Source organism: Aotus nancymaae, unplaced genomic scaffold (assembly GCF_030222135.1).
Source record: "Aotus nancymaae isolate 86718 unplaced genomic scaffold, 86718_ANA_hifiasm-v0.15.2.pri h1tg000043l, whole genome shotgun sequence".
Taxonomy (NCBI): domain Eukaryota; kingdom Metazoa; phylum Chordata; class Mammalia; order Primates; family Aotidae; genus Aotus; species Aotus nancymaae.
This window is the reverse complement of record NW_026988457.1, coordinates 9889787-9912532: the sequence shown is the minus strand read 5'-3', so window position 1 is coordinate 9912532 and position 22746 is coordinate 9889787. Positions and strand designations below refer to the sequence as shown.

At 36.5% G+C, this 22746-nt stretch overlaps 2 protein-coding genes across 4 annotated transcripts in view; both read left to right on the top strand.

The window, feature by feature from the left end:
* TRPC4 (transient receptor potential cation channel subfamily C member 4) overlaps window positions 1-22746 on the top strand; it is a 216182-nt gene that overhangs the window by 112646 nt on the left and 80790 nt on the right. The gene's annotated exons all lie outside the window — the stretch shown is intronic.
* LOC135268778 (CREB-regulated transcription coactivator 1-like) lies at window positions 16196-22479 on the top strand. The gene is made up of 2 exons (XM_064361701.1): window positions 16196-16272; window positions 21456-22479. The coding sequence occupies exons 1-2, from the start codon at window positions 16196-16198 to the stop codon at window positions 22477-22479; spliced, it is 1101 nt and encodes a 366-aa protein (XP_064217771.1).

Here is a 22746-nt window from a genome sequence, read left to right as displayed (position 1 = left end):
TAAGAAGTGACAAGTGTGCCTTATAAAACATAAAACAGCAAATTTGGCTTTAAATTAGATATAAAATTTTTCTTTGATATTGCTTTAAATAAATACTTTAAAAATTTATTTTCAAGGAAGTGTACTCTTCTATTCACCTGAGAAAATGTGTATAAGCAACTCTTTATATGCGGCTTTCATTTGGCACAAACAAGTATCAAGAACATTAGGCTAATGATAATATCTTTGATAAACGGCATTATGTATTGGATACCTTCCCTTGGCCCTCAAATGAATTGCTTTTCGGTATAAAACTGATACTTCTGACTATGATGATTGACAAGAAAGTGCTAGCAATAAGATCATCAGGTTTCTATTATTCAGACACAATCATGTAGTTTGTCAATGATGGAGAACACTTTCTCTTGTTTCTGTTGTACAAATGTTCACATTTATACTTCAGGGTTATTTTCTCTTAGGCCATTATTTAGTTACCCATATTTTCTCTGTCACTCATCACAAAACACAATTAAGAATTGCCAGCTTTTAAAGTTATGGGCTTAACAGCTTATGCCATTCAACATGTTTCCTGGAAAAATATAGAGAGCCAATAGATCGTGTTTTGGAAATTTATGAACCTGAAACGTTACAGTTCTCAAGAATCTTTTGTTATCATTTGTTGGTTCTGAGACATAAACCCGTGCTTCAGTTTATCATCCTCATAAATTATGCATATGGCAGGGAACATTTTTACTTACTCTTCACCCTCATTAATCTTTGACCCTGTTAGCACAGTCATAATTTTTCTAAATAGAGGTTAATTATTTTATGTTTGAATTTTTAGAAACAAAGACATACAGTAAAACTCTCTAGAATTGATAATGCCTGTGCTATAATTTGGCAATTCTTGATTCTGAAGCTGAATTCTGAAGCTGTGTGTTTACAGGTGGCTTCCAGGTGAGATAGAACAGGGAAAGCAATCACATAGCTTTATGGTTTTTGTATCACACCCTATTCCCTTTCTCCTTCTGAGCATTAGGGAACATGGAGTGGCATGCTGTCTGCATGCACAGAAAGAGCAAATTAAGCCCATCCTCCATGGTTCCTTGCTGGCTCCCTTCTTGTTTGTAAAAGTCTGCTTAAAAAAAATTCTTCACAACACTGATACAGTGTCAAATGATGGATGTTGTTATTTTTTTCCACACCCTTATCTATGAACACTGATTTTCCCAAGCAGCTCTGGGACATGTAGCCCTGAAACCTCTTTTTACCCTTTTCTTGATTCTCCTCTTTTTATCTTATTAATTGCCAATTAATAATTGTACTTATTCCTGAGGTACATAGTGATGTTTTGATACATAGGATGTATAGTGATCAGCTCAGGCTAATTAGCATATCCATCATTTCAACATCTGGTCCTTCTTTTTGACCATTGGAGTGAAGTTGGAAATCTTGTTGGCAGCTAAGACAGAGAGCTGTGAGGAGATTAACAGAGGAGATTGGAGCTCCTACCACAGAGATCTTCTCTCTGTCTCTAAATGCAATTCGACAAACGGTGTGTCCTTTTGGTGCCAAAGACTGAGAATAGCAAAATGAGAAGACAGAAAGCCCTAGACTAAGTTTGAATTTCTTTCAGAAGTTTCCTAAAACCTGGAATTTTGCTCTTGCTTAGATAATAAAATATAATTTCCAGGAGCCACCTTATTGAAGCCCAGGAAAATATTTCTGTGTCTGAGATTTTATGGAAGACTTTCTGGAATAAAAAACACCTTAATTGAGTTTCAGTGGAAAATTAGGATTTATTCAGGCAAAGAAGTTAGAAAAAGGCATATGGGGAAGAAATACTCTGTGCAGATTCATTGAGACAAAGAAGAGCATGGAACATGGAGGCACCTTCAGTGACCTTTCTGTTCTCATTCCAACCCATGGCCCTCTACCCTGGCTTTCTCTCTGCTGGGCAAGTGGGGACGGCTCCTCTGTTGGGTCTCAGCTCATGTTATCACCTTCTCAGTGAAGACTTCTAGAACACCCAATCTCATTAGTATCCTTTTCTCTCATCCATTATTCTCTTTTATATCACAGTTTTATTATCTTTGTGGCCTTTATCAAAATCCAAAATAATTTTATGTGTGTGTTTATTTATTATCTATCTTCCTCCACCTGTATCTAAGTGTCACCTTATCTGATTTATTAGTGCAATTTCAGTGCCTAGAAATGTCAGAGGCCAACCTCTGACTACTGTGCTTTTATTTTGTTTTGTTTTTAATTTTTGTGTTGTGGTGAAATATACAAAATATAAAATTGACTATCTTAGCCATTTTATTTGTGTAGTTCAGTGACATTAATTACATTCATATTGTGCAACCATCACCATCATCCACTCTAGAATTGTTTTCTTCTTGCAAAACTGGAGGGAAGGGAAACTGAGAAGTTAGTGTTTAATGAATATAGATATTCAGTCTGGAATCTACCATTCTAGTTTCTGCCTTTATTATTTTGACTAATTACCTAATATAAATGGAATTATATATTTGCCTTTGTCTGATTGGCTTATTTTACTCAGCCTAATGTCCTCAAAGTTCATCTATGTTGTAACAAATGCCAGATTTTTCCTTTTTTTTTTTAAGGCTAAACAATATTCCATTGTGTGTATGTGTGTGTGTGTGTGTGTGTGTGTGTGTATATATGTATATATATCACATTTGCCTATCCCTTCATCCACTGAAGGACACTTAGGTTGGTTACTTCCACATTTCAGCTATTGTGATAACACTGCTATTGAAATGAGAATACAAATATTCTTCAACACCCTACTTTTCAGTTTTTTTGGGCATACCCCCAGAAGTGTAACTTCTGAATCATATGGTAATTGTATTTTTTTAATTTTTGAGAAACCTCCATAAGTGTTTATCACAGTGGCTTTACCATTTTACATTCCCACTAACGCTGTGTGAAGGTTCTAGTTTCTCCACATCCTCACCTACAATTGTCCTCTATTTCTTTACTTAAAGGAAAATTATTCTGTCTGTTCTTGATAGTGTTTATTGAAATCTCTATTATTGTAGAATTTTTTATTTCTACCTGGAATTCTGTCAAAAATTGTTTGATATATTTTCATGAACTATGTCAATGTTTATAATAATTATATCTTTTGTAATAAACCTTTTATTAATATATAATGTACTTTTTGCCACCTTTTTTGATTTAAAATCTATTTTGTCTGATATTAGTATCACCACTCTTTCTCCCTTTTGATTACTATTTGCATGTCATAGCCTTTTTTATTCTTTCACTTTCAAACTATTTGTGTCTTTGAATTTAAGGTGGGTCTCTTGTAGAAAGCATATAGTTGAACCAGGTCTTATTCATTCCATCAATTCCTGTCTTTTGAGTTGGAAAGTTCAATCCATTTACATTTAAAGTTATTGCTGATAAAGGGATACTTGCTTCTGTCATTTTTCCATTTGTTGGTGTTTATTTCCTGCATTACTGTCTTCTTTTATGTATAGCTTTTTTTTTTTGTAATTACCTTCTCATTTTCTTTTGTGTTTATTCCATAGTTACATTCTTTATGGTTACCATGGGGATTACATTTAATGTTCTAATGTTATAACATTCTAATTTGAATTCATACCATCTTAACTTCAATATCATACAAAAATACAGCTTCTTTTTAGCTCCATCTCCATGCTTTTCAGTGGTTGATGTCACAAAATTATATCTTTATACATTATATGTGAAATATAAATGAATGATTTTTAAATTCATTTGTCTCTTAAATTATGCAGAAAACAAAATGTGGAGTTATATACCAAATAACAATAATACTAACTTTGTAGTTATCTACATACTCACTTTTACTATGATCTTTATTTTCTCATACACCTTTGTGCTACTGTCTAATGTCCTTTCATTTCAAACTGCAGAACTCAATTTAGCACTTCTTGCAGAGCTGGTCTAGAATGTATTTCTCCCTCACTTTCTAAGTACAGTTTTGCTAGATACAGGAGTCTTTCTTATCTAAACTGCTTTCTTGAGGTATGATTGACATGTACAAAGCTATATATATATATATATATACTTAATGTATATAACTCAATGATTATTGGTGGGTTTTTTGTTTCAGCCCCAGAATTTCTTTTTTGTTTCTTTTTAAAGTTTTTTAATACATTAAACTATCAACTTTCTGCCTTCTGGCATCTAAAGTTTCTGATGAGAAATCTGTTGATTATCTTATTCAGGATTCCTTGTATGTAATGAGTCTCTTCTTTCATACTGCCTTCAAGATTCTCTCTGTCTTTGTCTTTTGATAATTGTATTATAATGTGTCTTGGTGTAGATCTCTTTGAGATTATAATACTTGGAGCTCATTGAGCTTCTTAGATGTTTATAGTAATTTTCATCAACTTTGGGGAAATGTTGGCCATTATTTCCTCAGATATTCTCTCTGCCTCCTTCTCTCTTCTTCTGAACTACTTAGACTGTGTTCACCATTGTTCTTTTTTTATTTCCTCTGTTCCTCAGACTAGACAATTTCAACTGCCCTATCTTCAAGTTCACTAATTTTTTCTTCTGTATGCCCAAATCTGCTTTTGAATCTGCTGAGTGTTTTTCATTTCAGCTCCAGAATTTTACTTTTGTTTCTAAGTGTTTAAATTCTTTATTGATACTTCCTTTTTGTTCATACATAATTTTCTTGAATTTCTTTAAGCACCTTCAAGACAGTTGTTTTAAACTCTTTGAGATATCTGCCATCAAGTATTTCTCAGGGACAATTTCTATTGGTTTACAGTTAATGTTTTCTCCATCTATAATTCATTCATTCAGGCATTCACCAATCCAGCCTTTCGAGTACTTATTCAATAGGAAATTATTCAACAAGAAATTATTGAATGCTTCTATATTCTAGACATTATCCAATTAACTTTGTTTGAAAAAGTAAAGCCTCAGTTGGAATTTTGGGCCTTGCCAGAAATGTGTGAAAGGACCTCTTGGAACAAATACACAATCACTTTATACTCACAATAATGTTACCAACTACTTAGATTGTTTTGCCTAATAAAATCCTCATTATGGATGTGGAGGATTAAAGAAAAAAAAAAACCCACTTACATAGTGTTTTTCTGATTTCAGGAAATATTTACTAATCCTTCTTCCCTAGAACTTCATAATTACAATAAAAAATTATCATAATATGGTAATGTAAATACTTGAGAATTACAGGAGACCTAACTACAAGTTCCATGTATACAATTAAAATAATTTAAATGCATGAAATAATAAACCTTATAGACTCTTTTTACCACTTCTAATTCATTCCTCAAGTTGGGAATTAATGTTGAATGTATTAGGGGAAATAGTCCCCAGATGTTTGCCTATATACACCTCCAGAAATCCATATCCCCATCCATATTCACAAAAAACCTACACACTTATGGACCGACATACTCATTGTCACACCCACAGTTTTAAATTGTATATATAAATAAGATTATATTATGTATATGGCTATGTTATTTTTTCCTTTGAAAAATACGTCCTAGAGATTTTTAAAATACCAATAATTACATATTTACTTTATTACTTTGAAGTAATATATGGAATTCATAAATAATGGATGAATCATTATTTATATAACTAATCCCTAATTTGTGGACATTTAAGTTTTCCCAATGTTTCCTATCATAAATGAGGCTTCAGTAAACTTTCTTGTAAAAACATCTTTGCATTTATAAGCCAGTTTGTCTGTAGGATAGATTTTTTAGAATGGAATAGTTGCATCAAAATAGGTATGTTTTATAAAATTTTATAGTCCTAATTTTTTCCATATTAAAAAGATAATAGCCAGGTGTGGTGGCTCACATCTGCAATCCCAGTACTTTGGGAGCCTGAGACGGAGGATCACTTGAGCTTAGGGGTTCAAGACCAGCCTGGGCAACATAGCAAGATCTCGTCTTCTCTACAAAGGAATTTTTAAAAATTAGCTGGGCATCATAGTGTGTGCCTGTAGTCCCAGCTACTCTGAAGGCTGAGGCAGAGGCTAGTTTAAGCTCAAGAGATAAAAGCTGCAGTGAGTTGTGATAGCCCCACTGTACTCCACCTGAACAACAGAGTAACTCTGAAAAAAACAAAAACTCAGTAATTTACATCCCCACCAACAGTGGGTATCAATAGTATCAAGTTTTCTTCACATCTATCAGAAAAGTAATTTTTAAAAAAATTTTACCAATCTAATAAGAGGAACAAAATATTAGCTTAATGAATAACATAATGTATATATTTTTTTCATTAGCCATTTGGAGTTTTGAGTTGCTTTGTATGATCATATCTTTTGTCTATTTTTCTATTGGATTAGGTGTTTTTCTCATTGTTTTGTAGACAACCCTTATATAGTATGAATATCAATACTTTGCTTCTGTATTATAGACTTTTTGTATGTTTTTTGTTTGGGTGTACAACATTGTACACTTTTATGTGTTCAAACCTATTAATCATATGCTTTTGTTATTTTTAAATATCTCTCTTTTTTATAAAGGGCCTCCCTAAAGACAAGATTATAAAGATATTCTCCTGTATTTCCCCGTGTGTGTGCATAAGTGCGTTTGTGTGTTTATGTTTGAGAGAGAGAGAGAGCAAGAATCTTGCCACTATGTATTTTTATGGGACTTATTTGGTACTAACTCGTATCATAGCTCCCATTAAGTACTAGTCAACCCTTCTTCCCCACCCCCTGTATAAAATATCCCTTCTATGTACACCCATATTACCTTGTGCTTATCTCTGTGATTCTCCATCCAAATATTTCACATTTACTGATTTGCATTTTTACTCCCTCAGTGCAAGATTCTTGAGTATAGGGATCCTATCTTAGTCATGTTTATCTTTTTTCTCATGCAATAATTGCAATAATAGTAAGTGCGTATTTACAAATTAATATTCAAACTAAAAAAAATACTTGTTACTTGATTTTAATTCATGTATCTATTGCTTATGTGTGTAAAAATAAACTAAATATTTTGAAACCTAAATGCTACTTCCCCATTTCCTTGGGTACTGTCTGAAATGAACAGAAACATCTTGTCTATGAAAGCATTATAGAAAACAAGATATTTGACACCCCTGAGAGTTAAAACTTAAAAATAATTCAAGTGTTTATTCTTCTAGTGTGGTGTTAAAAAGGCTGACCATTCAACAGCTGGATTAAATGGACCTTTCAAATACCTAATAAGGGATGTTTACCAGTATGGAGTCAGTGAACACAACAAATTTGAATGTTCCGATTACATCCCATTTAACCTAATCAAACCTTTTTTTTTTTTCCTGCCAAATTATAGAATTAATCAAGCCATTAGTGCAAGAAGTCTCTTTTAAAAACTTTTTTTTTATGCTTTAAGTTCTGGGGTACGTGGGCAGAATGTGCAGATGTGCAGGTTTGTTACATAGGTATACACGTGCCATGGTGGTTTGCTGCATCCATCACCCCATCATCTACATTAAATATATCTCCTAATGCTAGCCCTCCCCTAGCCCCCAACCCCCTGCTATCCCTCTCCTAGGCCCCCAGCCCCCGACAGGCACCAGTGTGTGATGTTCCCCTCCCTGTGTCCGTGTGTTCTCATTTTTCTACAACCACTTATAAGAGAGAATGTGCGGCGTTTGGTTTTGTGTTCTTGTGTCAGTTTGCTGAGAAGGATGGTTTCCAGCTTTATCCATGACCCTGCAAAGGACATTAACTCATCCTTTTTTATGGTTGTATTCCATGGTGTATATGTGCCACATTTTCTTTATCCAGTCTATCACTGATGGATATTTGGGTTGCTTCCAAGTCTTTGCTATTGTGAACAGTGCTGCAATAAACATAAGTGTGCATATGTCTTTATAATAGAATGATTTATAATCCTTTGGTTATATACCCAGTAATGGGATTGCTGGGCCAAATGGTATTTCTAGTTCTAGATCCCAGAGGAATCACCACAGTCTTCCTTTTCATATGTGATGGATTTGACTCCAGTCTGTCAAACCATTGAACACCCAGGCTGATTGGGCTGATGTGGCTAGCTAGTCAGGGAAGAGCAAAATATAATAGAAAGTATCCTAACAGCAAAACATACCTGGGTCTAAACCACTTATCTGAGAGTTACTGCTGTGTAACTTTGAACAAAATATTTAACCTTCCCCAGTCTCTTTTTTTTTTTTTTTCTTTGAGACGGAGTTTCGCTCGTTACCCAGGCTGGAGTGCAATGGCCCGATCTCGGCTCACGGCAACCTCCGCCTCCTGGGTTCAGGCAATTCTCCTGCCTCAGCCTCCTGAGTAGCTGGGATTACAGGCACACGCCACCGTGCCCAGCTAATTTTTTTTTATTTTTAGTAGAGACGGGGTTTCACCATGTTGACCAGGATGGTCTCGATCTCTTGACCTCGTGATCCACCCGCCTCGGCCTCCCAAAGTGCTGGGATTATAGGCGTGAGCCACCGCGCCCGGCCCACTCTCTACTTCTTTATGTGTGAAATAGACATTTTATTCTTACCTTTTACATACGTCCACATGTTCCTTCTGAAATTGTTACATCAAAGAGTTTAATCCATAATCTTCTACCACAATATCTGAATAAATGCTAATATAATAGTGATAATTCTTGAATAAGATTTTTCTGCCTGAAGAAGGATGAATTAAAAGAGGCCACAGGTGTGGTGGCTCATACCTGTAATCTCAGCATTTTGGGAGGCCAAGATGGGAGGATCACATGACCAGCGGGAGCAGCATAGCGAAACTCCATGTATACACCTATAAAAATATTTTTAAAAGCAAAAAAAAATTAAATTCAATAGCCTATAAATCACATTGCTCTTACAGTAGGTGGCTGAAATATAAAATGAGAAAATAAAATTTATTTAAATAAAATTCATTGGAAAAGTCTGTATTCTGTGTTATTTATAAATGAATCAGTTTCAAGATAAAGTTAATCTTTGAACACTTGGTTCCATTTTTCAAAGGTAAAATGACAAGGTTTGCAATGTTCAGCCATATCTAACTATCTGATTGGCTCCTTATTCTAGACTGCTTTACAATATTCATGGATACATAGTAGGGCCAAGTGCAATGGGCAGAAACTCCTTTGCAATATTCTACTAAAAATGACATAGTTATAACCCCAAGATAGCCTCTTTGAAAGCCCTAGATTTTAACAATAATGCTGAAATATATTTTGAATGTCACTTCACAACATCTCTTAGGAATACTTTTATTAACAATCTTCTGCATTTTAAGAAATGACTTACTGGACAAGTGTTTTGAAATTTAAAATATGATAAATAATAAATTGAGCTTACTACTGTATTTGCTAACTTTTTCAAGACATTATTGGAGAAAAGAACTTAGCAAAACTAGAGGGTTTCTTTTTTCAATCTTTTAGCAGTGGACAACTATTTTCTAAATAAGCACCTTATGAAAAATGGAAAGATGCAGGCTATAAATGAAGAAGGTCCTTCTCCTTTCTTTACTGTAATAGAACTATTCATAGGCTGACTCCTGGGAAGCTTTGTGTATAGTCTGTGAAGTTAGGAAGAAGCAGCTGTTTGTTTAGAACATGTCTCCTAATAGTCCTTTTCTTCAAATTCTTCCAAGTACTCATAATAAATATTTTGCCAGGAAGTGGCAAACATTTTTACACCAGTCTATGAGTCTGTTATCACTGACACACCATGTGTTTAAAGATTAGACTCCACCAATTGTTGAGTTGCATAAATATCCTGAGCTGTGTCTCTGTATATTATTAAATATGTATCCCTAAAGAATTGAAAATGAAGTATATTCAGAATGTACCCAAGTAAAACTCCTGCCAACAAAATAGGAAATATGTGTTCAAATGAAAAATAAAAACTTAATATACTCCTGAGTAAAAATCGTATAATAGTACAAATGCAAAAGATTAGTTTTGTTAATATTTAGGTGTATCTGTCATTATCTGAGGTATTGGGAAATAAATATTTATTACTAAAACCCTTAAATACTGATTATCTTTAAATTTGTAAACTTTATACTGCTAGCTTTCTATATAAAAATATCTAGTACAAAAATAAAATAAAATGACTATTTAAAATAGTTCTCAGATAATTCAGAATATCAATTTCAATGTAGAAAAAAATAATTCTAGTAAAAAGCAAAATAATAATAATAACCTCATTTCTCAGTTTCTCATGTCCAAAACAAAAGACTGACTCAGGCTTCCCATTACTAGAAATAGCAAGTATCTGGCATTCTCTTTTGTTCTAGGATATGCACTAGATAGCTATACCATTTTGCCTTATATTTTAGTGGTTGCTATCAGAATTTCAATATATACATTTATTAGTTTTCGTTGCTGCTGTAACAGATTTTTGCATAGTGGCTCAAAACAACACAACTTTTATTATTCTATAGGTCAGTATGCCAAAAATATGATGCAAGTCTCAGTGAGCTAAAATTGAGATCTTGGCATGGTTGCATTTCTTCTGGAAGCTCAGGGGAGAATCATTTTCCTTGCCCTTTCCATCTTCTCCTTTTTCTCCATTTTTAAAGCTAGCAATAGTAGCAGGTTGAGTCCTACTCAGCAGCACCATCTCAGCCTCCTCCTGCCTCCTTCTTCCATCTTTTAAGAAGGCTTCTGACTACACTGAGTAGTATAGATAATCCAGAATAATTTTTCTATTTTAATGTTAGCTGATTAGCAATCTTAATTCCATCTGCAACCTTCATTCCCACTTGCCATGTAACATAACATATCCACATAAACATCTTCAGGGGAGGGCATTATTCTGTCTGCCACAATACCCTCAATTTTTCAGTCTGTCTGGAGTTCATATTGTATACTTCACGTAATATGTAGAAGCTTTGCCACAGAAAAGGCCCATTTACCCCACCTTGCTGTTCTTTATGCTGTAGTTGAAATACGCATTCCATACACTATAAATATCACAAAATAATATCTTAATTTTTGCTTTACACATTGATATGTGTGTAAATAACAGAAAAATGTTTTTAAATAATAGAAAAAAAAATCCTTTATTTACCTATGTATTTGCCTTTTCTAATGTTCTACATTCCTTCCTGATCTGAGTTTTTTTTTTTTTTTTTTTTTTTTTTTTTTTTTTTGAGACGGAGTTTTTTTGCTCTTGTTACCCAGGCTGGAGTGCAATGGCGCGATCTCGGCTCACCGCAACCTCCGCCTCCTGGGTTCAGGCAATTCTCCTGCCTCAGCCTCCTGAGTAGCTGGGATTACAGGCACACGCCACCATGCCCAGCTAATTTTTTGTATTTTTAGTAGAGATGGGGTTTCACCATGTCGACCAGGATGGCCTCGATCTCTTGACCTCGTGATCCACCCGCCTCGGCCTCCCAAAGTGCTGGGATTACAGGCTTGAGCCACCGCGCCCAGCCCTGATCTGAGTTTTTTTTGTTGTTGTTGTTCCAGTATCATTGCCTTTAAACCAGAAGAGACCTCTTTAGCATGTCTTGTAGTACATGTCTGTCAGCAACAAATATTTTTAGTGTGCTTTTATCTGAAAATGTCTTTGTTTTACCTTCATTCTTTTTTCCTTCTTTTTATGAGACATGGTCTCACTTTGGTGCCCATGGCTAGAGTGGAGTAGCATGATCACAGCTCACTGCAGCCTCAACCTCCCAGACTCAGGTGATTCTCCCACCTCAGCCTCCAAAGTAGCTGGGACTACAGGCATGTGCCACTCATCTCTATTCTTGAAGAATGTTTTCATTTAGTATAAAATTCTGGATTGACAGCTTTTTGTCTTTCACTATCAATCTTTTAAAGATATTGCCCCATTCCCTTCTGGGAGCTATAATTTCTGATGAAATGTCACCAATAATTTTAATTTGTATTCGCCTGCATGTAATATGCCATTTTCTCAGACTGCTTTTATATTTTTTTTCTTTTTTGTTTGTTTAGAAGTTTGACTATCATGTGTTCTGGCATAGTTTCATTGTTATTCTGTTTGAGGTTTTCCTGAGCTTCCTAAATCTGTAAATTTTATATTTCACCAATTTGGAGGAAACTTTATGCCATTATCTTTTCAAATATTCTTTTCCTGACTCATTCTCTTTCTGTTATTCTTCTGAGACTTCAAATACACCTTTTGATATTATTCCACAGATACTTAAGGTTCTATTAGCTTATTTTAATATTTCTTTCTCTTTTACTTAGATTGAATAATTTCTGCTGATCAGTGTTTGGCTTGACTTCCTCTTTCCTCTGTCATATCCATTCTGCTGTTAAGCTCATTCAGTAATATTTTTATATTTTAGATATTTTATTTTCAGTTCTGGACTTTCCAGTTTGCTCTTTTATAGTTTCTATTTCTCTGCTGAGACTTATATTTTCATTTATTATGACCATATTATTTTTTTCTTTGCCTTCTTGAGCTTAGTTATAATAACTTCTCTAAAGTCTGTCTGCTAAATCCATTATCTGGGTCATCTTGGAGTCAGTCTTCATTGATTTTCTTTTCTCTTGAGAATGAATCAATTTTTCTGCTTCTTTCTAGAAGGAGAAATTTTGCATTGTATCTTGGATGTTTTACGTTGTGGAGACTCTAAATTCTGTTATAATCATCTAAAGTTTTGTCTGTATGTGTGTGTGTGTTGTAGTGTAAAGCCAGTATATCTCAGTTCAGTTCTTCTTTAAATCCCCTTTAGCTAGACTGTCTGCAGTCTGCTCTACATATGCATGGCTTAGGGTTCTGCACAGAATTTGGGAATCTTTTCACTCACTACCTCTTTCATGGAATTCTCTCTTCATTTTCCAGAAGTTGTGGTTGCCCTGAATACTGTCATATATTTTTGTACACCATTATTATTTATATTTTCAGAGTTCTTACCTCTCCACAATGTACCACAGTGGTAGCCTGTCCTCAGGCTAATGGCCATATACAAACAAGCAAATAAGTAAATAAGAAACTCATTGGCCTGGTCTTTCCTTCCAAGTCTTTACTCTTTTCCAGAATCTGCCTGTTTTTATTCATTTCCATTATTAAGGGGTAGTTTTTCATTGTATTTTCTTCAAAGTTATAGTTGTTCCTTTCAGGAGGGGTTGGTCTATATGTTAGTTCTCTAGGGCTTCCATAAGAAGGTAACACAGACTGGGTAGCTCAAACAACAGAAATTTTTTTTTTCTCATAGTTCTAGAGGCTAGAAGACTGCGAGCAACACATAGACAGGGGTGGATTTTTCTGAGCCCTCTCTCTCTGGCTTGGAGATAACTGTCTTCTTTCTGTGTTTACATCTGGTCTTCCCTCTATATTTCATTTTAACTTAATTACCTCTTAAAGATTTTATCTCTAAATACTGTCATATTCTGAGGTTCTGGGGTTAGGACTTAAATATACTAATCTTGAATAAGGGACACAATTGAGACGATAACAGTTCATAAAGAAATGTTTCAGCCACACCACATCAGACAGGCCCATTCAGTATGCATTCTAGACCCACATTGCTAATAAACTCATGCTGCTGTAAAATACAACCTAGTTCATTCCTCTTACTACTAAGTAGCCAATAGCATTTAAAATGTAGACTTAAAAACTATAAATTTCTAAAGTAGAAATAGTGCTCTATTCTAAAACTATTTTCTGATATCATCATCTATTAGCTGTTCAGTCTTTGTGAAAAGCTTTGGTATAAATCTCTAAATCAATATAATTCACTGAGAATTATATTACTAATTTTTGAAATTGTTCTTGTACCTATTTCTCTCCCTTACAGCTCCCTGTAAAATGTTGTGGGTATTGTCATGGAAATAAGTTACTACATTCTGGGCAGCCTCACTTCAAATGTTTTTGTTTTCCACCTACATGTGTTATTACACTCTTACCGTAGGTCTCCAGATCAAAGAGTGTACGTTTGGTTTATATAAACTTGTATTCAGTCTATGCTATTTTACCACCATCCCCTCCAGACTTCTCTCTTAGTCTCCTATATCAAACATGATTAAAAAAAAAAATACTTTTAAGAACTCAGATGTACCCAAGAGAAGCAGCTATGAGGAAAATAAACTCACAAAGGACAATTTAAAAATAAAAATGTTTTTTTCCAGCTTCCTAGTTTAAAAATACCATGCTCGTTGAGACTTGTAATGATTAAAAATAACCCTTAAGTAGAGAGAGAGTTTTTTTAAAGATCTGTTTATCTGAAATTTTGTGTTAAAAATATTTAAGAATCAACATTCATATTTCAGCAGTAATGTCTTTTATGTCCTCAGAGTGACCTCCCCTCCCACCACATACACAAAGTACTAACCACTTCCTCAAGATACTATGTAGGTTCAGAGTTCAACTTTATTTTGAAAAAGAATAACTCAGTCTAGAAGTTTTCTTATACAAAACTTGACTAGAAATTCAAAGTTGCTCTGTTCATGAGCTACCCCATATTGGCAAATGTATGGTAAAGAAACCATTGCTAATGCAATGTTGGTATGAAATAGAAGTGCAAATTCAAGTCAATAGTTTTAGAGTTAATTTACTTATAATGTTAGGATTCAAAATTCTCCTCTAAAAGAAGTTACCTCATCTTTAATGAATTTGTTGGTCTTCTAATAATTCCTTTATATTTTAGTACTTAGAACTTTTTTAGACCTTGAAGTGTAAGATGATTGCCAAAGCATTACTCCATCTAAGAAACTATACAGGAGGTCACGCCAACAACACGTAACAAATTAAGGTATGTTTTAAACAATATTTTATCTCTGCTTTTGATTTGCAGCAAGGAGAAAAAAAAATCATGTTTCTCTTAGTCTGTAAAAAATACAAACACTCAAAAACAACATATTAAATTCTAACACGGTTGTATCAGGTCTTGAGGCTCTTAAAAAGGACATGCAAAATGCTTATGTGTAAAAAATTAGTAGAAAGCCTTAGGTATGCCTTGGCTCCTAAAATGGAGTGAGGCACTGAGGCATATTCCCACGGTTTCTCTGAGTCACTTTGCTGTATCTGTCATAGGTTGGCAGGGACAGTTCCTAGCAAGCAATTCAAACCTCCATATACAGTTACAAGAGGAGAGAAATAGACAGTTTTTAATACACGCCAATTCTGGATAATGACCAAGATCACATTTCAACTGGCAGATTTCCCAAGTGTCTTATCTGACCAAACAACCTATGATGTGATGACCTAGTGAAGAATAATTCCTTATGAGGTCAGATGTGGTGTCCAGAAAAAGCAATGTATGACTGAACTTTGTGAACCCACTTCTCTCACTGTAGTTGCAAGTAGATATAGCAATATTTGCTAATTGCATTAAGCTGTGTAATGTCTTCAATGCAAGTATGTGCACTGGGATGGGAGGGCAGGAAGAAGGAAAGAACTAATAATATTTTTGCACCTGGTACTGAGATAAGCTCTCGACATACTTTATCTCATTTTATTCTTCCCCAGAAGGCAGCTATTTTTACAATCTGCATTTTAAAGACAGGTCTTTCTGGCTCTGGAATCTGGACACTTCATATAATACATGCTTTCTCTGTAAAACACAAAATTCCCTTATTTATTTACTACCATTCAATCTAAGCAAAGATGCATTACTTTGTTGATTTCCCTGGTTTCCTACAGGTCTATATGTTGACAAAGAGACATCCATGTCTGGCCTGCAAGATGTTGCTCTTGGCTTTAGCAACATCAGGTGGCTCATACTATAACTTCCAGCCATATACAGCCTAAGATTCCAGGAATAAGAAAGGTGGACAAGTCTGGAGGTGGGCCTAGACAAGTGCTTTCAGCTCTCTTTAGACTATGAGACTCCTGCAAATTCTTGGGAACACTCTGAACTATTCTAAGAAAGGTGAAATAAGTATCTCATTGCTTTCATTAATTTATTTACGCACACACATAGGCATACATGACTTTATTCATTCTTCGTTAAACAAATATTACTGTCCACCTATATGTATTAGGAATTGTGAGGGACTAGTAATGCTGAGGTGAATAAGCAGAGTTCTTGCCCTTGTCTAACCAGCAGTCAAGTGGGAGAGATTAATATAAAAAATAATGGCTCAAATTAAAGTATTAGTGCAGTCTTTGGAAAGCATTATGAAGAATATATGGAGCAATGTAACAATGCCAGAGGGAATCTGCACTAGGAAGGCTGAATAGGAGAAAAAAGAAGTAAAGGAGTGTGAGGGTTTACAAATGGTATTATAGACAAAGGAAGCATCACGTGGGTGATACTTCGATGGCAGAAATCAGTGAGACTGGAGCACAGAGAGCAAGGCCAGTGGATGAGCTAACCCTGGAGAGTGGTAGGCAGAGGTGAGATCGAGTGTGTCCTCTTTAAGAATTTTAGTTTTTATCTTAAATGCCTAAAGAAGCTTTTAAAAGATTTTATGCCACTAAGTGTCATAATTAAATTTGTGTTTGAGAAGATCAGTTTAGGTGTTGTGTTTAGAATAGCATGGGACAAGTAACTGAAATATGTCAGATAAGAAATAGGCCTGGCACAGTGGCTCACACCTATAATCTCAGCACTTTGGGAGGCCTAGGTCACCTGAGGTCAGGAGTTCGAGACCAATCTGTCCAACATGATGAAACCCTATCTCTACTAAAAATACAAAAATTAGCTGGATGTGGCGGCACGCACCTGTAGTCCCAACTACTCAGAAGGCAGAGGCAGAGGCAGAAGAATTGCTTCAACCCAGGAGGCAGAGGCTGCAGTGAGCCAAGATCATACCAATGCACTCCAGCCTGGGCAACACAGCAAGACAGGAAAGAAAGAGAGAAAGAGAGAGAGAGTGAAAGAGAGAGAGAAAAAAAAAGAAAGAAAGAAAGAGAGAGAGAAAGAAAGAAAGGAAGAAAATGAAAGAGAGAAAAATGACGGTAGCTTGGGTGGCAGTAATGAGAATAGAGAAAGAAATAGAGGATGTAGGAAAAGTCATGTGAAATAAAGGAAGGGAATGCATAGGGATAAACCTAGGCAAGTCCTATATAAAAGTTGAGATAGAAGCAAAGAACACACAGATTCTTATTAAAAAGATGGCCACTTCTTGGTCACTATGTGCATGGCCTCTTCTTCTTTCTCTTACAGCAGGGAACATTGCTTTATTAGTCCTTAGGATCAATAAGTGATTCCTTTACTTGATCCTCTAGATTTAAAACTAAACTAAAAAACAAAACATCCATGGATTTTTTGAGGGAGGTAGGAGTACACCTTCTCCTTTTCTTTTCCGTTATGTATATTCAGATCACTATACCTGATCCTATGTAAAATTACTCTTGTTCCTCAGTTTTTTTAACACTGAGACATTCTTTCAATTCCCTTTACAAAACACCAACTAAGACATGGAAGACAAGAGAGTGGAAACACTTATCTCTCTTCAAAGGACTATGTTGGTTATTCAGATAATGAGATTCTGTCTACAACAGTTCCAGAGACTCCATAAGATTAGGAGAAAGAAAAGAAAGGCTGTTAAGTAAAGAGCCAGTACTTTAGAACTGGAAGTTTAGCTTTTATTTCATGCAAACTTTAGAGGCTGATTAAACCAGAATTAGTTATTTTATACCTTTTATTATCTATATAAAAGAATGCGAAATGGTATGTGGTCACGTAAGTAATACAGCTCATTTCCAAAATCTGTAATTACTGAATTAGAATTACAGTTATATAATCTTTAAATAATTTTGGGGTTGACTTCATCCCAAAGTTCCTCTCCCTCACTCAGGAAGGCCCAATCAATACCATATGTATGAGGAGCTAACTCTGCTTCTGCTGCTTGTTTTGTGTCTCTGGAAACTCATCTAACCTCCAGGGTCTTCAATTTCCTTGTTGAAAAATGAAAAGGTGATACTTGATGATTTTTGAAGTGCCTTGTACTTCTAACTTTCTAAGAACAACAAATCTTGGTTAGCCTGAAATAGAGGGTGCTTGTGTGAGCATGTGTATGTTTTGTTTATCCACCTTTTTCCAGTCATGTGCATCTTCAATGTTGGAAGTAAACCTCATGCATTTCTTTCTCTTTTGAGGAAGAAATACAAATACATAACAAGCAAGTCATTTGCAGTGTTAAGGTCTCAGGCACATGAGATGTTTGCTAATATGTAGGCTAATTTTTTTTTTTTTTTTTTTTTTTTTTTTTTGAGACGGAGTTTCGCTCTTGTTACCCAGGCTGGAGTGCAATGGCGCGATCTCGGCTCACTGCAACCTCCACCTCCTGGGTTCAGGCAATTTTCCTGCCTCAGTATGTAGGCTATATTTTTGCCCCTCCCCCAACCCCCGCCATCTATTTCAGCCTCTCACCCTTCACTAGACATGCTTTTTCCAGGTCGTTAAGTTTTACAAAGCTCCTTTGGCAGAACCTCTCTCAAGCCAATCCACTAGTGACATGCTCCCACATAAAAACTGACCAATTCTTCCATGCTCTTAAAGATAATATTAGCAAGGAGGAAAGTAATCAGATTTCCTATTCAAAAATAGGCCATACAGAGATGTTACTGACTGATAAACTGAACTACTTCAGTCCTATCTACTCTTCAAAATAGATACTATTAACACCAGTGATAGCTTATTGATAGTGTGACAATGAAAAAATATATGGAACTAGATATCATTGTCTAGGCAGGATTATCTGCTTCCAAAGTCCGTCCTTGGAACAGAAATCTGTGACTGGACATCCCATTTCTAAAGTCTTCCATATCCCCATTATTTAATCTTCTTTTAACACTTTAAAAGGGACTATATAAGTGAGAGAAAGGAATGCAAACCCTCTGTACTGTGTAGCATTGGGGAGTAGTGAAAGGCAGTGTGGCATTATCAGTTGACTGCCTGCTTGTCAATCTTTGGAGAGAAGGACAGTCAAGGACATAAGTACAATTACTCTCTTCTGGAATAGACCTGTTACTAACAGCCACTGAAACAACAAAATTACTGTTCCTCACATTCAGTACTCAGTAACCCTCTTGAGAGTTCTTTTGAAATTTCTAAAGATATCCATCATCTATATCTCGAACAACACTTGGACTGCCTTTTTTAATACAGTAGCTACTAGCCACATGAGGCACTTAAGCACTCAAAATATAGTTTGTCAAAACGGAAATATGCTTAAAGTGTAAAATACACACCAAATTTCAAAGGTTTGGTACAAAAAGGAAAGGAAAAGAATGCCGAATATCTCATTAATAAATGTTTATGTTGCTTATATCCTACGAGATGATTTTAGATATGTTAAAATCCATTATTAAAATTAATTATTAAAAGTAACCTGTTCCAATCCTCTATTCTGAAATGTGTCTATTAGAACATTTAAAATTGCAAATATGGCTTGCATTTTATTTTGGAGGACAGCACTGTATTAGACTCATACATTAAATGTCTATAGTTTACTGGTCAAGGTAAACAAGACAAGTATTAAAATAAAAAATTATGTAAAGAAATATAGGAAGTTATTCACTTCATATCTCTTCACAGATTACCATATTTTTTTCTTGGATATCTTTGCTATAGCTAACAGAGACATATCTTGAATGGTGCTGAAAATAATCAAAGTGGACTTTGAATTTATTCACATTTGGGTGATTCATTTATTTTAGGAACACGGGGAAAAAAGATTAAATGTAACAGAATTCAGGAATCTTTAAACTAGAATCATGGATTTGTTTATTCCATAACTAATTAATAAATTACTTAACAATGAATACAGTTAAGATCTGATTGTCACAATATTTGTATCATACTTTTTTTTATTATACTTTAAGTTCTGGGGTACATGTGCAGATCGTGCAGGTTTGTTACATAGGTATTCACATGCCATGGTGGTGGTTTGCTGCATCCATTGCCCTGTCATCTACATTAGGTATTTCTCCTAATGTTATCCCTCCCCAATACCCCCACCCCCTGCTATTCCTCCCCTAGCCCCCCACCCCCCAGGCCACAGTGGGGGATATTCCCCTTCCTGCGCCCAGCGTCCTCATTGTTCAACACCCACTTATGAGTGAGAACATGCGGTGTTTGGCTTTCTGTTCTTGTGTCAGTTTGCTGAGAATGATGGTTTTCAGTTTCATCCATGTTCATGCAAAGCACATGAACTCATCTTTTTTAATGGCTGCATAGTATTCCATCGTGTATATGTGCCACATTTTCTTTATCCAGTCTATCATTGATGGGCATTTGGGTTGGTTTCAAGTCTTGGCTATTGTGAAAGTGCTGCAATAAACATACATGTGCATGTATCTTTATAATAGACTGATTTACAATCCTTTGGGTATATACCCAATATGGGATTGCTGGGTCATTTTCAAGGTACTATCATTGCTTATACCATAAGCCCTTAGAAAGTGTTGCAGAGAAGTTCTGTTTGAAATGGCCATTTCTATGATCATCTACTTAGTATGATGTTAAAATAATTCTTGGGATATATTATCTTTACACTCTGTTCCAAAGTTATTTGTGAATTTGTACAATGCAAACAAAAGGAAGCTTCAAAATAGACAGCAACAATAGACCTCTAGTATAAAAACACAAATATTTTAACAAGATATGTAGTGCTATTTTATCTAAACACATTCTATGTGACCTTTTAGAACACTAACTTAAGAATTAATATATTCACAACAGCAGACTTTGTTTGGTGGTTACTTTGTGAAGATTTTTTAATGAAATTTCATTTTAGAGTACAAAATCAACCTTTGCCTGGTATAAGAGAGAATATGTCATTACAAGTTTTACAGCATCATATAGGCCCTAGAAGCTTACTTCTCAATTTCCTTGATATAAAAACAATAGTATTTCTATTCAAAAAATCTTTGCTTTCATTTACTTTTTTTCCTTTCCTAACTGAAAATCTATAACTGATAAAATCCATGGCCAGTTATCTCGTCATACAGATTTTATACCTTAGAGACGACAGATTCAAGACCCATAAACAAGATCAGTCATCAGCTAACAGTTTTTTCACAGAATAAGGGACATATAATGTGTTTGGAAGTAGAAAGTATGCATGTAGTAATGTATTTTGCTAGGAAAAATCATGTGATACTTTATATTAATATTTCTAAGCTACATCTTTCTCTTTGATGTGAAACCAACAATTTCCATACCAAAGTTATAAAATGTATTCAACCATAGTTGAAAAATAAATAGAAATGAGATAATTTCATCAAGTACTTTTTCTATGTGGTCGAGGTAGTAACACCCTCTCAAAATCTAAAAAATTTAAACAACTCTTTTTAAAACGAAGGGGTAGAAACCAAAAATAAAGTTTTGTGCATTTCTCAGTTTACTTTATTCTTCATGCTCTGCCTATTAAAACACTGGCACAGCCAATATTTATTTTGTTGCTACTTCAAGCCTTATACTTAAGCTGGGGATTATTGATTAATCTCTTAATGTTTACATAAACCAAGAGAGGTGAAGTCTGACAATCCAATAAAGATTGTTGCTACTTCAAGCCTTATGCTTAAGCCGAAGATCATTGATTAATCTCTTAATGTTTACATAAACCAAGAGAAGTGAAGTCTGACAAACACGGACGACAGGCCAACAGCTGCCCCTACGGCACCGTGTACCTCTCACCACCCGCAGACACCAGCTGGAGAAAGACCAATTCTGACCCCGCCCTGCACCAGAGCACAATGACGCCCACGCAGCCAGAATCCTTTACCAGTGGGTCCCAGGACGTGCACCAGAAAAGAGTCTTACTGGTAACAGTCCCAGGAATGGAAGAGACCATATCAGAGGCAGACAAAAACCTTTCCAAGCAAGCGTGGGATACCAAGAAGACCGGGTCCGGGCCCAAGTCCTGTGAGGTACCCGGAATCCACATTTTCCCATCCGCCAACCAGGAAAACACTACAGCCCTGATCCCCGCCACCCACAACACTGGGGCTCCTTCCCCGCTCCCGACCCCGCTGGACCCCGAGGAGCCCACCTTCCCCGCGCTGAGCAGCTCCAGCAGCACCAGCAACCTCGCGGCCAACCTGACGCACCTGGGCATCGGCGGCGCCGGCCAGGGGATGAGCACACCTGGGTCCTCTCCGCAGCACCGCCCACCCGGCGTCAGCCCCCTGTCCCTGAGCACAGAGGCGAGGCGTCGGCAGGCGTCGCCCACCCTGTCCCCGCTGTCACCCATCACTCAGCTGGAGCAGTTCAGCATGATGGAGAACGCCATCAGCTCCAGCAGCCTGCACAGCCCCGGCTCCACGCTCAACTACTCGCAGGCGGCCATGATGGGCCTCACGGGCAGCCACGGGAGCCTGCCGCACTCGCAGCAGCTGCGCTACGCCAGCCACAGTGGCATCCCCAACATCATCCTCACAGTGACAGTAGAGTCCCTCCCCAGCCTCTCTAAAGAACTGACCAGCTCTCTGGCCGTGGTCGGCGACGTCAGCTTCGACTCCGACAGCCAGCTTCCCCTGGATGAACTCAAGATCCACCCCCTGACCCTCGACGGACTGCACATGCTCAACGACCCCAGCCTGTTTCTGGCCGACCCAGGCGCCGAGGATACCTTCCGGATGGACTGTTTGTGAGCGGGCACGCCCGGCACCCTGCCGCTCAGCCGTCCCGACGGCGCCTCCCCCAGCGGAGGGGCGCGCGTGGTCCGCCAGCGCTGTGGGCCGCGGTGCATCTTCCCACTGTTTGTCCAGCTCTCACTGCCTTCCTCGGTTCCCGGTTCCCCAACCCATCCGACACCCCTAGCCAGTGGTCAGATAGAGAGTGAGCCCCGCACGCCGCCCCAGAGAGGAGGCGCTAGAGCACAGGGCAGACGCAAAGTGAAACAAACACTATTTTGACGG

Excerpts from the sequence above, each read along its gene's own strand:
- LOC135268778 (XM_064361701.1), top strand. The coding sequence starts at position 16,196 with ATGGCAGAAATCAGTGAGACTGGAGCACAGAGAGCAAGGCCAGTGGAT. Across the intron at positions 16,273-21,455 it reads CTGGAGAGTGGTAGGCAGAG|AGAAGTGAAGTCTGACAAAC; the intron begins GTGAGATCGAGT and ends ACATAAACCAAG.